At 45.9% G+C, this 14,512-nt stretch overlaps 1 protein-coding gene across 1 annotated transcript; it reads left to right on the plus strand.

Moving 5' to 3' along the window:
• Positions 1-3,894: 3,894 nt before the first annotated feature.
• On the plus strand, positions 3,895-12,822 carry SFRP4 (secreted frizzled related protein 4; the record flags this gene model as incomplete). The annotated part of the gene is made up of 6 exons (XM_081165210.1): positions 3,895-4,345; positions 5,370-5,453; positions 5,556-5,621; positions 8,083-8,281; positions 11,460-11,523; positions 12,352-12,822. 6 exons carry the CDS (start codon positions 3,895-3,897, stop codon positions 12,538-12,540), a joined length of 1,053 nt encoding a protein of 350 aa, XP_081021336.1. The 3' UTR covers positions 12,541-12,822.
• Between the last annotated feature and the right edge of the window lie 1,690 nt (positions 12,823-14,512).

The raw sequence follows: 14,512 nt of genomic DNA on the forward strand, positions 1-14,512 counted from the left end.
ATCCTGCACCTTCTCTGACCAATGCAGTGGAGGTGGTATTGAGTGTGGTGTTGGAAGAACCCAGAACAATATTCCTGGTGATTTCAACATCCATGCTGAGGCTGCCTCTATTGTTCTGGCTCAGGATTTCATGGCCTCCAGTCTGTGACATAGGGCATAGTACACCCTCAAGTTGATTTTTGCTCCAGAAGGAGGATTATCCTGACCCTTTCAGCCTAGGCCCAGGTATTCAGAAGCACATCACCTCTGAACCTGTAGGTAGTATAGCCATCATGGCTGAAAGCCATTCATGTGTGCCCACATGACCACAATACCTGGGGCCTTAGGATGAAGGATCACAGGACTAAATTGGACTTGGTTACCCTGAGGGATGAACATTATTGGGGGAGGGACAAAGAGAGTGTCACCCTGTTGTTCTTACTTGACTTTTGATACCATTCACCATGGTATCCTTCTGAGATGACTTGATGGGTTAGGTATTGGAAGCACTGTTTTACAGTTCTTCCAATCCCACCTCCAGTGTTGGTTTCAGTGAATAGCATTGGATGATTGTCTTTCAGCCCCCTGGCAGTTGTGTTGTGTGGTGCTGCAGGGTCCCATCTTGTTCCCAATGCTGTTTAATATCTATATGAAGCCTCTGGGAGAAGTCATTATGATATCTGAGGGCAAGGTGTCATCAGAACACTGGTGATACCCATCTCTACTTGTCTGTAACATATGAATCACAAGAGGCTGTGCAGACCCTGAAACAGTGCCTGGTCTCAATGGTGGGCTGGATGAGGGCCAAGAAACTGAATCTGAATCCTCACAAGATAGAGGTGCTGTTGGTGAGTGGTCCTGAGTCCGGATAATTGGCCAATTGCCTGATAATTGTGCTGATAACCTCCGAGCTTGTAGTATTGCAATGTACTCTGTGTGGGGCTGCCCTTGATGTTGGTACAGAAGCTGCAAATAATGCAGTATGCAATGGGTCAACTACCCTCTGGGGCAGGATGTCGCCAACATGCTGCCCCATGGTTCAAGGAATTGCGCTGGTTGACAATTAGCTAGTGTGCTAGGTTCAAGGTGCTGGTTTTGGTGTATAAAGCCCAATGCAGCTTGGGACCAGGATGCCCAAAAGATGAAAGACTCCTTATATACCTAATAAATCACTGCACTTTGAAGGTGAGGGCTTCCTACAGATGCCACCTTATCAGGAGGTCTGTTCATCCCCATGTAGGAATTGGGCCTTGAATATTGGACAAGTCTCTCTTTAGTCTTTTCAGCACATACTGAAGACCTTCCTCTTCAACAAGAGTATTAAGCTGCGATCTTTCCCAGTCTGAATCTCTATTGGAATTGCTTCTAATGTGTTTTAAATATGTTTCTATTGTTCTATCAATTCTTGATTGCCACCCTGGGCTCCTTTGGGAGGAGAGGTGAGATATAAATTTAACAAATCAATCAATCAATAAAATTCAGTGTGACAAGAAGCAGCAATTGATGTCCACTAACTTAGGTGGCTTACAAAAGGAGGCAAATTCATGGAGCAGAGGTCTACCAGCAGCTATTAGTCATGACAGCTGACCAGAAACTTCCATGTGAGTGGCAGCATATTCGTGTGATAAATGAGATCTACTGGTGCAGCCATTTTGGTTTCATCATTGCTACAAGCTTACCCAAACTTGTTAAGGTATTCTTGGCAGTGGTACCCAGCCTGTGGAATACTGTCTTCCCTGAGGTTAAACTGGTGTTACCGATTTGGCTGTGGCAGGTGAAAACTTGTATCTCATCAAAAATGGAATCTAGGGTTGATTGTATATTTTTAATGGGCTACATTTGCCAGACAGTTGAGGAGTTGTGCTCACTGATATTTTAAAGTTTCGTTTCGTTTTGTTGTTGTTTTTATAAGAAAAAAACTTTGAATGGACGTGACCTGCCCCAAGGTTGTTTATGAAGAGAGTGGGAAATAAATCAAATAAATAAATGCTCCCTGTTGAGACTTGTTACCTACATGCTCTGTTTGTGAACTTCCCAGAAACAGCTTGCTGGCCACTGTTGGGAAACAAATTCTGGACTAAGCGGATCTTGGTCTAATTCATAAGGTCAGCTCTGGTGCTCATACCTATTAAGAACACAAGAACTGACCTCTTGAATCCAACCAAGACTTTCCAGGTCCAGGGGGAATGGAGTGTGGTCCTCATCACTAAAATCACCCGCATTGTCCAGTTAGTAGCCGGGAGGAACAGCCATACGCACATGTATATGGACAGTCATGACAACAAACTCCAGCTTAGACTTTGCTTAGATGGAAAATATGCAGAACTGGTTTGACTAATGATCACAGTGAGACAGGAAAAAATGAATACATGTACTGTGGACCACTATAATAACCCTACCATCTCCACATCTGTGAGAAGTTTTCGTTTGTCAGTGCACTGGTGCTGTTCAGGCTCATGTCTCCAAAAGGTAAAAAAAGGAACAGATTTTACTATTAGATTTTGCTCACTGCTGGTGCAGCATCACTCTCCCGATCCGAAGATTGGCGGTTCGAATCCCCGCGACGGGGTGAGCCCCTGTTGCTTGGTCCCTGCTCCTGCCAACCTAGCAGTTCGAAAGCACATCAAAGTGCAAGTAGATAAATAGGTACTGCTCCGGCGGGAAGGTAAACGGCGTTTCCGTGCGCTGCTCTGGTTCGCCAGAAGCGGCTTAGTCATGCTGGCCACATGACCCGGAAGCTGTATGCCAGCTCCCTAGGCCAGTAAAGCGAGATGAGCGCCACAACCCCAGAGTCGGCCACGACTGGACCTAGTGGTCAGGGGTCCCTTTACCTTTTACTTTTAACTATGGATCACTATTATGACTCTATTCATGAAAAAGAGGACATGTCCTGGAAAAAGAGGACACTTGCACTGGCAGAGGAAGAGGAGTGCCCCCGGCAGCACAATCCTGGCGGGGTGCTATCGTGGATGCCCCCTGCCCACACTAGGTGCCATGCCCCTGCGGGTGGCGCGCCACACTCCCAGGACGTGCACCAGCCTGGCCCCCACCAGCGCCGGAGCATGAAGCTCCAGCCCCGGACACATGGCAACCTAATGTGCCCAATGGTGTATAATTAGTGCAGGAATACCAAGGGGTATATCTATCTATAAATGTATGTACATTCCCCTATATACTTGCAGTGGCTGGACAGCTCAGTCGGTGGAACATGAGAGTTAATCTCAGGGTTGTTGGTTCAAGGAAAAAGGTTCCTGCATTTCAGGGGGTTGGAATAGATGTCCCTTCCAGCTGTACAATTCTATCATTGTGTGGTCATCTATCTATCTATCTATCTATCTGGGAGTAAGCTCCATTGCACTTCCATCTATGATTCTATGCGGCTTTCAGGCGCAGGAGGAGGGAAAATTTAAACCTGGCTTTTAATAAGCAGCAGCAGTAGCTAAGCTCCTTCGTCTGAATTTGTGGCGGTGGCGCAGAGGGAGAGATCCCGCTCGCCTCCTCCCTTTCCCGCTGCCACCCACCTTTCCCCAAATCTCTTTCCAGGATTTATTGCGCGCATCAAACCTCTCGCTGGGGGGAAACGAATTGCCGCTTGGAGACGCCCCGGGAGAAACGTGGAGCCGGCGATGATGTCGCTCCGGGATTAAAGGGAGCCGAGGCAAGTGATGTCAACGTGCGTGCCTGGGGAGAAGAGCGCCCCCATCTCCCCCCGGCCCGACGGACGGCCCCGAGCGAGCGACCCCGTTCGCGCGTCATTGGCGGCACCGCTTATAAAGCGGGTCCGGCCAAGTCCGCTTCTGCCTGCAACCTCCTGGCTCCGAGCTGCGCGCCGAGCAAGGCAGGGCTGGCACTCGGCTCCCTCGCCGCCTCTCCAAGGGACAACCGACGGCGCGCCCTCCGCGAAGCTCTCCGGCCATGGCGACGGTGGCTCTCTTGGCGTGGCTGGGGCTGTGGCTGGGGCGCGCCACGTCGGGGCTGCCCGGCTCCCCCTGCGAGCCGGTGCGCATACCCATGTGCCGCCACATGCCCTGGAACATGACCCGCATGCCCAACCACCTGCACCACAGCACCCAGGAGAACGCCGTGCTGGCCATCGAGCAGTACCACGAGCTGGTGGCCGCCGGCTGCAGCCCGGTGCTCAGCTTCTTCCTGTGCGCCATGTACGCGCCCATCTGCGCCGTCGAGTTCCTGCACGACCCCATCAAGCCCTGCAAGGCGCTGTGCCAGCGCGCCCGAGACGGCTGCGAGCCCCTCATGAAGAGGTACAACCACAGCTGGCCCGAAGCCCTGGCCTGCCAAGACCTGCCCGTCTACGACCGAGGGGTCTGCATCGCCCCCGAGGCCATCGTCACGGATCTGCCGGAAGGTGAGGAGAGGAGAGCTCCACGGGACGGGGCGGGCAGGAGGGCACGGACTTGTCTGCGCCCCGGACAAGGACGAGTCCCTTGGAGGTTTGGAGGCAGAGGCTGGACGGCCGTCTGCCAGGGATGCTTCAGTGGAGATTTCTGCAGGGCGAGAGGTGGACTAGATGCGCCTGGGGGGTCCCATCCCGCTCTACCAGTCTATGATCATATATATCTTTGCCTGGGAGTAAGTTCGATGGCCCTTAGGTCTGTGAGAGTCCCAGGCAGGTCTCCCAAATGAGGCTGGCGCACCCCAACCTCGTTGCCGGAGAAAGATGCCCCCGCGATTTCGGTGGGACTTGCTCTTCCCCTTGGCGGCCTGATCCCGGGTAGCTTTCCTCGGACGCAAGCATCCGCGCAGAGGAGGAAACGAGGCAGGTCAGATCTTCCCTCGCGGGTGGGACGCCTTGCCAAAGGGGTCCCACCTGGACGCAAGCTCAACCTCCCTCGGAAACAAGGGCAGCAGGTGCGCGCCGTTATTATTAATAATATTTATTTATGCCCCGTCTTTTCCCCCGACAGAGACTCAAGGCGGCTTAAAGATTAAATAAGAACAGCTAAAAAGTGCAGCTAAAAACAAGCAATTAAACTCATAGAATTAAAACTATACGTATATATAAAGGATCTATTAAAAACATACAAGTAATTACAGTTTCAGAAGAATTTTTCCCAAGGAAACCCTTCAAGCGAGCTGGCTCTGCGCAGTGCGATCCGGAGACTGAGCACGTTTGCTCGGAGGGTAAATCCCATGGAAAGCGAAGGGGTTGACTTGGGAGTAACTGCGCTGGGGTTCAGCTTGCCAACGGAGCTCCAGACGCTCTTCCGGGGTTTGAGAAGTTGTCAGACCATCTTTCTCCGATGAGGATATATTTTCTAAAAATTAAAGGAAAATCCCTCTCCTTCCCCCCCCCCATCAAATTTCTAATTGCTCCCGGGTTTTTTCTCTTTTTTCTTTTCCATTTCCATTTTGTGTGTTCCCTCCTGAAGAAGACGTGAAGTGGATCGATTTATCTGACGACGTGATGGTCCACGAAAAGCCTCTGTTTCCCGAGTGCAAGACCTCAAGCCACGGTGAGCGCCTCTTGCTAAGATCGGACACGATCAGCTCGCCGAATATGTGTACAGTATTTCCATTATATATATGTATATTTTTCTGTTTTGCTTTCAATGCAGAGCGCTGCAAGTGCAAGAAGGTCAAGCCCACTCTGGCGACGTATCTGACCAAAAACTACTCTTACGGTGAGTCAGTCGGCAACACTTTATTTCTATTTAAAAAGTGAAAAGTTGCTGCGTTATCCTCTCTCCCATCTCGTGGCTGGTTTCGTACCATCGGGATCTCCCTTTTTGGCCCTTTTCGTTCAGCGGACTTCGGTTCTTCGGGAAATCTGATCCCTTTAATTATCCGAGTCCAGAGAAAATATACACATAAAAGACACGATTCAAAACGAATCGTGGCAGCGATTTTATCGTTGCTTCTTTACTCCAGAACTTTGGGTTTTCTCCCACATCAGAACCAGCCTTCAGTGGTTTTTGAAGACACCGAGATTTACCGAAATGCATGTTATTTCTTCTTAAAGGGAAAGAAAGGAGAGAGAATGAAGGAACTTATTTCTTAGATCCAAATCAGTTGGGATTGCGACGAAACAGACTTTGGGGGTCTCAGTTGGACAAGGCACAAAAGTGTTGCTTAAAAAACAACAACCGGATAAGACAACGTGTTTCTCAAATAATAGCAATACTTCTGATTTAATACCTAAGAGAAAGGATATTTGGGTGCATTCCTGAATAAGCTAGATGCCAGCGAAATCTACACATTTTACAGCTCCATGTTTCATATTGGAAAACTCAGTGGTTGGGGGTATGCCCCATTGAACTCAATGGTATTTACTTCTGAGTAAACATGCACAGATTCAAGGTGTAAGTCCCATCACGTTGAAGGGAATAAAAACTCAATCATAACTATGTTCAGTAAACATTAGCTTTCTAAAAAAATTTTTGCATAGAATTGTGGGCAAAAAGTATTCATTGGAGCTTACTCTCAAGTAAGTTGTATAGGACTGCAGAATCCACCTCCGCTCCCAAATATAATCATATATCTTATGTCCAGATATGATCTTGCATAGATGAAAACTCAGCTGAGTTCTGCTGAAATCAACAGCAGGATAAAAGTACTCCCTGTGTTAAAATGCCAAATACCTGCGTTATAAATTCAGATGATTAAGTTAGCAGGGCATTATTTTAGGGAGGGTAAAAATAAATGAATCCATACACAGGACAAATACACTGGATAAATCTCACTAGAAATCTATTATAAATTGATCATGTGAAATGTGTTTGTACTGACAAATGGAATGTGTTTCAATGCAAAATTAGTGCTAATATCCAGGTTTCAAAGCCATTGTTGTTTTTGACAATACCCAGAATACAAGGTTCTGTGGGGAAATAAAAGATTGCCTGCCTTTGTGTTCACATTTTTTGTGGAAGCGCAGGAGAAGGGATAGGAATGGGATGAGAAAGGAGATGTTGAAAAGACTGGATTAACAAGACTGGTATCAAACTTGTATCATTTCTTCTTCCTATACCTGTGGCACTTTTCAACAATTATGAGCAACCCTATGCATGCCTACTCAAAATAAGCCCACTGAATTCAATGAGACCTACTACTGGGAAGGTGTGTATAGGATTGTGCCATTGGTCCCCAAAGTGGTTATCAGCTATTCTGAATAGAATACTGTACTAAAGCATGGTCCCTTCCAAATCTACAGTGTTATGATTTGATGATTCCAAAGAGTCAGCAGGCTTCATCACATGTCTCACTTATTGGTCCAGGAATGGTAGCCGTAGGTCTGATGTTTATCTAATCATGCATCAGAATGTATGTCTCAAAGGTAGACACTGCTGTTCATTTGAATGAACATGGATCTTCACATTCTGGTACAATGCCACCCATAAATGCACGGCAAACACGAGACAGGATGGAGCACAGAAGGCCAGATAAAAGTTCAGTGTTTAAACTGACCTTCTAAAAGATCAGTGAGAATGGATTTGGTAGGCTTCTTTTCAAAGGCAATTCCACAAAGGAGAAGCCACCACCAAGAAAGCCCTGTTCCTGGTTAACGATAACCTTGTCTCCCTAGGTAATGGGATTCACAATAGGGCTTCAACGCTTGATCTCAGCTCTCAGGGGAGGTAGGAATCCTACTCAGGCAGGCAGCCCTCAAATATCCTAGGCACAGGGCATTTAGGAACTGAAAACCAGTCATTTGTACATCAGTCTCCTATTCTTTCTCACTGGTATAATCATTTGAAATCAGTAGAATGAGCTGTGGGCAGAAGCAAGCAAGAAAATAAAAATAAATGCATCTTTACATACATTTATGTGTGTATTTATGTGCCTAAATAAAGTGTCATCTCAACTTCCATCAACTTTTGCCTAAAGCAAAAAATACTCCTTCCTGTACCATATTTTAGAGATGTTTTTAAAAGGTTTTATAATTTCAGAGGTGGTACTTGCAGGCTTGCAGCGAGAGATCCGAAGTCTGTTGAAGCAGGAACAAGTCTCACAATTCAGTGGGACTTACTCCGTAGCAAATGTGTCGCTTGCAGTGGAACTTAGCGAGACTGGATTCTGAGTAACCATATATAGTATCGGCTGTTAGCTAAGTGGCATTATGGTTTACCTTTGCTTTATGTGTTGCAGTTATTCGTGCTAAAGTCAAGAGCTTAGAGAGAGGAGGCTGCAATGAAATAACCACAATGGTTGACGTGAAAGACGTCTTGAAATCTTCAACTCCTGTTCCCCATTCTCTCATGCCTCTGCATACAAATTCCTCCTGCCAATGTCCCCCTCTTCTACCAAACCAAGATGTCCTCATTATGTGTTATGAGTGGCGCTCAAGGTAAGCAAGGATCGGGGGCAAGTAACCGCTGCCAAGATGCCTGCTTTAACATGTTTTATTTGCATTTTTGGCGAACCCAACAAATAACACCCTTTGACATGCAGGGAGCTGCCCCATCCCTTGAAAAACATAAGAATGCCCCCTGAGGGCAGGGCAGCCCCACAGATGCACCCAAGAGCCTTTGGGTGCCATGGCTGAAGTGGTGGACTTCGTTTGGTGGTGGTCCTGCCAGCAAAATGCTCAGCCCGCCCACATCACCGGCTGCCACTACCATGGCCTTTGTCAGGTAAGCAGCAGTGATGCTGCCATGCAACACTACCAAAGAATGCCTAGGGCAGTGGTGACCAAACTTGGCCCTCCATCTGTTTTGGGACTACAATTCCCATCATCCCTGACCACTGGTCCTGTTAGCTAGGGATGATGGGAGTTGTAGTCCCAAAACAGCTGGAGGGCCAAGTTTGGCCACCACTGGCCTAGGGGCTTGGTACTGTCACCCTCTAGCATGTGCTGCCTGAGGCAGCTGCCTCATTTTGCCTCATGGTAGGACTGGCCTTGGAGGGATGTGGGTGGCGCTGTGGTCTAAACCACTGAGCCTAGGATTTGCTGATTGGAAGGTTGGTAGTTCGAATCCCCGCGTCGGGGTGAGCTCCAGTTGCTCAGTCCCTGCTCCTGCCAACCTAGCAGTTCAAAAGCACGTCAAAGTGCAAGTAGATAAATAGGTACTGCTCTGGCGGGAAGGTAAACGGCATTTCTGTGCACTGCTCTGGTTCGCCACATAGTCATGCCACTTAGTCATGTTGGAAACATGACCCGGAAGCTGGTACGCCGGCTCCCTCGGCCAATAAAGCAAGATGAGCGCCGCAACCCCAGAGTCGGCCACGACTGGACCTAATGGTCAGGGGTCCTTTACATTTACTTTAGGGCTGGCCTTGAGCCAATGACTAAAATCCACTTTATCCTACCAGTGAGTAGGGTTGCATGATGCACTGAACTCTGCAAGGGTAGAAATAGAATTAGTAATAATATGGAGGGATAGCTCAGTCAGTGGAGCATGAGACTCTTAACCTCAGAGCTGTGGGTTCAAGCCCCGCGTTGGGCAAAAAGATTTCTGGGGGTTGGGCTAGATGACCCTCGGGTCCCTTCCAGCTCTGTGATTCTTTGATTCCAAATCTGAGCTCTCATATACATAGGAGGGATTGGATCAAGGATTTCATAGAATTATAGATTTGGAAGGGACCCTGAGGGTCATCTCTAGTGCAGCCCTCTGCCATACAAGCATCTCAACACTCAGTCCCCCATCCAGTTTGAAACCATACTGGACCCTGCTTAGCTTTGCAAAACACTGGGATAGGAAGCCAGAGAAGATGGATAGAAAACCCTTAAGCAAAGGTAGACTTCCTGTGTTTTGATTCTGGAGATGGTGGTGGGAATGACCAGTGCTTTTTTCCAGGGGGTGCTTAAGGGTACATAGTACCGGCACCTCTCTTTGTTGTTGTAAAAAGGTGTGGCTGTTACTGTAACAACTTCATGCTCAGTCCCGACACCTCTTTTTCCAGGGGGAAAAAAGCCCTGCTCTTGACTAATCTTGAGTTATTTGAGAATGCCAACCCATCAGTGTGAAGGCTTTCAAAATTAAGCTGAGGAATGGGAAAAGATTAGAAAGAATTCTGTTTTTCATGGAACAAGTTTGCCAGCGATGTTTTTAAAGGTCATTGAGGTTTTAATTTTATATGCTTTGTTAAAGGATCTGAAAAAGAAAGCAAAAACAAAATATTGTTTTTCTCATTTGAACTTAGCCATATGTAAACAGGGTTTGAGTTACAGTGGCTTCTTAAAAATGTTAGAAGTAACAGTCTCTTGCTGGAAAAGTGCTGAAGGAAATACCACATTCTTGTTTCTAGCAGTTTCCCCCTTTTCTGATTATACAGTATTTCAGGCCTCAGCCTTGGATTCAAAGACGCAGAAGTCTCACATTTGACTGGGGTCACAACAGCAAAACTCATCACAAACACTCAGACTGATACAGTACAGGGTGAAAGGGTGTCTACCACATGTGTTGCAGAGCAGAAAATAATACTAATTCTAAAAGAAAACATTTTATCTAACAGTGAACTGACACAACAAGCACCCACATATGCCAGCACAAAGGCTGTGCAAGTCATATCTTGCATCTTTTAAACAGCTGCTCTGCACTGCTGTGCCCGCTGTTTTAACACCACACACAAAAATTGGCACTGACTCTCTTTTACCGCATAGAAGGAGTTCATCCCTAACCATCCTCTGGGAAACCTGGATGCTTTGGCGACATTCTTGAGAGGCATTTCAAGTTTGACTCTTCTACTGTTTGTAGAGTCCAGTCCAAAATGAATCTCTGAAGTCCTTGCACCAGACTGGGCCCTCTCTAGAGCTTAATGTGGCCTCAATCTTAAAATAAATAAACTTCCTTCAGACCATTTCTGGAATAGATTCGTGAGGAAGGTGTCTATCCTCACAGCAAAGCAATGTATTTTAAATTATTTTATATGTTACTAGAAACACGATGATGTCAAATAATCAGTAAGATTCTTCTGGAATCAATAAGAAAACAAAGAGACTTGTATCTTGTAGCAGTTAATTTAGACAACCATTAGTATTTTTATTTAGCCACACCTTTAGCATTGTATTTGCTAATGGGAATATTGATAAAAGGCAACTAAATCAAATATTGTGGGCAAAGTCCAGAGAAGTTAAGAATGCATATGACTGCAGACCTAGACATGCTTAGATGTGAATAAGTCCCCACTGAACTCAAAGGGACTTACTTTTTAATAGATAGACAAGGAATTGCACTATAAATGCTTCTGGGTGGGAATCAGCTATGTTTTACTCAGAGCAGGCCCATGGAAACAACTACATTTGGTCCATTAAATTCAATAGATTTACTCTGAGTAAAAATCAGTTGAAATCCATCCATTGAGTTCTGCGAAGAAACTGAACCCACTGAATTCAGTCGGACTTCCTCCCAGGTAGGAGGGTGTAGGATTTCAGCCTTAGGCACATCTTCCCCACCGAAATAAACGAAACTTAGAAGTGCTTGATTTTGACTGAAATGAGCCCAGCATTTTAAAAATGTTTTATTCTATATTCAGGAAACAATATTTCTTTTGTGCCCTTCTTGATTCTACAATTAACGTTTCAGGTTAATGCTTCTTGATGGATGTTCAGTTGAAAAATGGAAGGATCCACTGAGTAAACGATTTAAGGTAAGACCACCTGAGGCTTCTCAATATTTTATCTTCAAAAAATAGGATGCATTGCCTCACGGCACTCTTCAACAGCTATACTCTAAAAACTGTAGCCAGAAGTCATTAGGAAAGTGGGATGGTGTGGAGAGATATATGTATTGCGGGGGTATACAGTCTCAATAAAACGTTTTGTCCATCTTCCTCAGTGAGCTTAGCATACCAAAAATAAAATAAAATATGGGGATTTTAGGAAAAAACCCTGTGCCCATTTTCATCACTGGATGCAGCTATTGTTGTGGATGGTACAATTAAGAACATATATACAAGAAGCTGCATCAAGAAGCATATTAACATACATAAACCCTGTCTGTATATAAACAAGTTGCTATGGTATGAACCCAACCCTGCAGTTTCCCTTCTGCACCGCAAGATTTCAGGAGGATATTATTGTATTGCAATGACCACTTCCTTGGCAGGCTTGTCAAAACCCTTTTCCAAACGGTTCCAGGGAATTTTGGTCTTCCACTCTTTGCCTTGCTGGAAATTCCCTCTGAGGCTTCTTTCCTCGCACTTCACAAAACATGAGAAATAATGCCAAGTTGGCATCTAGTGGAGAGATAAGCTTTTAGAAATAAGTACGTACTGCATTTCATGCTAGATGGAGACAGGGGCAGCATCAGGACTGGGCCCCAGATCTGCAGCCTTAATACAAAAAAATTTACAATGTTTACAGGCTGGCTTTATTTCTGAAAGTGAGCCTGAATTTTCAGTTCCACATCTAAATTAGGATATACGTATGTGACTCCAACTCCCCGTAACCCGCTTTCTTAATTTACGTTTTCCTAGAGATGGGAACAGCGACTCCAAGAACAGAAGCAACGGGCAGGTCCAAATAAAAACCAGAATGCTAGAAACTCCGGGCGCAGCGGGATGCCAAAGCAAAACCTGAAGAACACCAACCCAGCGCTCACTAGTCCCAAGAAAATCAACAAGCTCCCAAGCAATCAGAAAGAAATCATCCCCCAAAACATATGAATTTTCCCAGAAGCTGACTTGGGTGTGTTTCCTGAACTCATCGACGTAAATGTTCAGTGTTGTATTTCAAACAGACATCCTTTGAACAATTTACTTTTACAGGATTTTTTAAAGCTGCAGATATAGCTTTGCATTAACATGTGGTGGGTTGAAAAGCAGGTGATTTGGGGTATGCTTAGCACAACCAGTCGTAGTTTACCAGTTTGCATCTGAAGAGCATCCTGTGGTTTAATTGTGTGTAGTGGAAATTTGTCTACGTGCTATTAAGGCTGGCTTTGCACATTTTACGTTGGGGGCAGCCAGTGGCGTAGCGTGGGGGGTGCAGGGGGGGCCGGCCGCACCGGGCGCAAATCTGGGGGTTAGGGTTAGGGGGCGCAAATCCACGGGTTAGGGGGCGCAAATTACTTGCCTTGCCCCGGGTGCTGACAACCCACGCTACGCCACTGGGGGCAGCCACTATTATTCACGTTTCCATAGTTGAGCTCCACCAGGGGAATATCACTTGGTCATCCTGATTCCTAATAAGAATTCTAGCAAAAGAATTCTAGCAAAATATTCCTCTTTCTCTGGTGTTCTGCAGAAGTGTGTGAGAGCATACAAAGGCTTTTCTGAACCACCACCGCCTCTGGCTAGCCGTCTTTGTCATCAGATTTTGTAACATACTAAATCAAACTTCTCCTTTGGACCAGCTTTTGTTGTAATGTTTAATTTTGCAGTACTTAAAAACCAGTACCTTTTTGGGGTGTGTGTGTGGAAGGTTTAGGAATAATTGGTGGTATTTAATACTAGTCCTACTCAGAGTAGACCCACTGACGTTAAAGGACTTGACTAACTTAGGTTCATTAATTTCAATGGCTCTACTCTGAGCAAGACTTAGTTGGAAACCACCCCATACAGTATCTACATATTTACAGCATGTTGTTTTATTATGAACAGAGATTCCTAAAACAGAGTGAGCAACAATTCCATTGTGGGGTTCTGAGATATTGTTTTTAAAAATTAGAGAACTAAGAATGTTTTAAATGTTACTAGCAATTTGATCTGAAACATATCTGCCCTAATCGGGAAACCACCCTCCATTTAGAGGGGCGTGTGGATCGCTTTCACTTTTGAAACGCCTCCTTTGTTTAAATAGCCAGTTAGCAAGCACCTGCCATTGTGTGCATGGATGAGGGCGAAGGTAGCTGAAACGGACAGGAAGTTTTGGAAAGAAGGGAAATCTTTTGATGCACCAGATCTCCTGTGCCCATAAATTATCCCTAGATCAGTGCTATTACCTGCAGAAAGATTGGCAACTACAGGATTTTCTCGTTTCTCTCTAAAACAGGAGTTTGCTGCCACCCTCACTATTCCTGTACCCATTGCACTGTATGAGAAGCTGCAACCGAACCCTCCATCTCATCCAATTTCTTGCAGCAGGTACCGAAGGCTGCCGTTCATGCCTGGTGATCGAGATTCAATAGCTTTATTGAGAAACAGAGTCAGGCTTGGTTTGAGTTTCTTTGCCTTTTGTCCAAGAACCTAAGACAATGGCCCATGTAGTCCAACACCTGGTTTTCACAGTGCCCAACCAGTTGCCTGTGGGAAACCCACAAGTTGGACCCCAGAGTCCAAGAGCACCCTCCCCTCCTGTGGCTTCCAGCACCGAAGCATACTGTCTGACCGTGGAGGCAGAGGATAGCCACCATGGCTAGTAGCCAGGAATATCATCCACGAATTTGTCTTATCCTCTTCTAGCATCATCCAAGTTGGCAGCCATCACAGCCTGTATCTGACAGTGGGATTCAGTTGTGCATGCGCTTTTCTGGATTGTGGCCCCACCATTAATAAGTTAGTTCCACTGGTTCTACATTATGTATATAACCCAGAGACAAAAGGTCGCCTGCTATGCATTTTCGCTCATAGTTGCACTCCAGGGTAATTGCCAATAGGCTATCCATGTTTTTTAACACTGGGCAGTTTGAAAAAAGTA

Source organism: Podarcis bocagei (assembly GCF_964188305.1).
Source record: "Podarcis bocagei genome assembly, chromosome: 12".
Classification (NCBI taxonomy): Eukaryota; Metazoa; Chordata; class Lepidosauria; order Squamata; family Lacertidae; genus Podarcis; species Podarcis bocagei.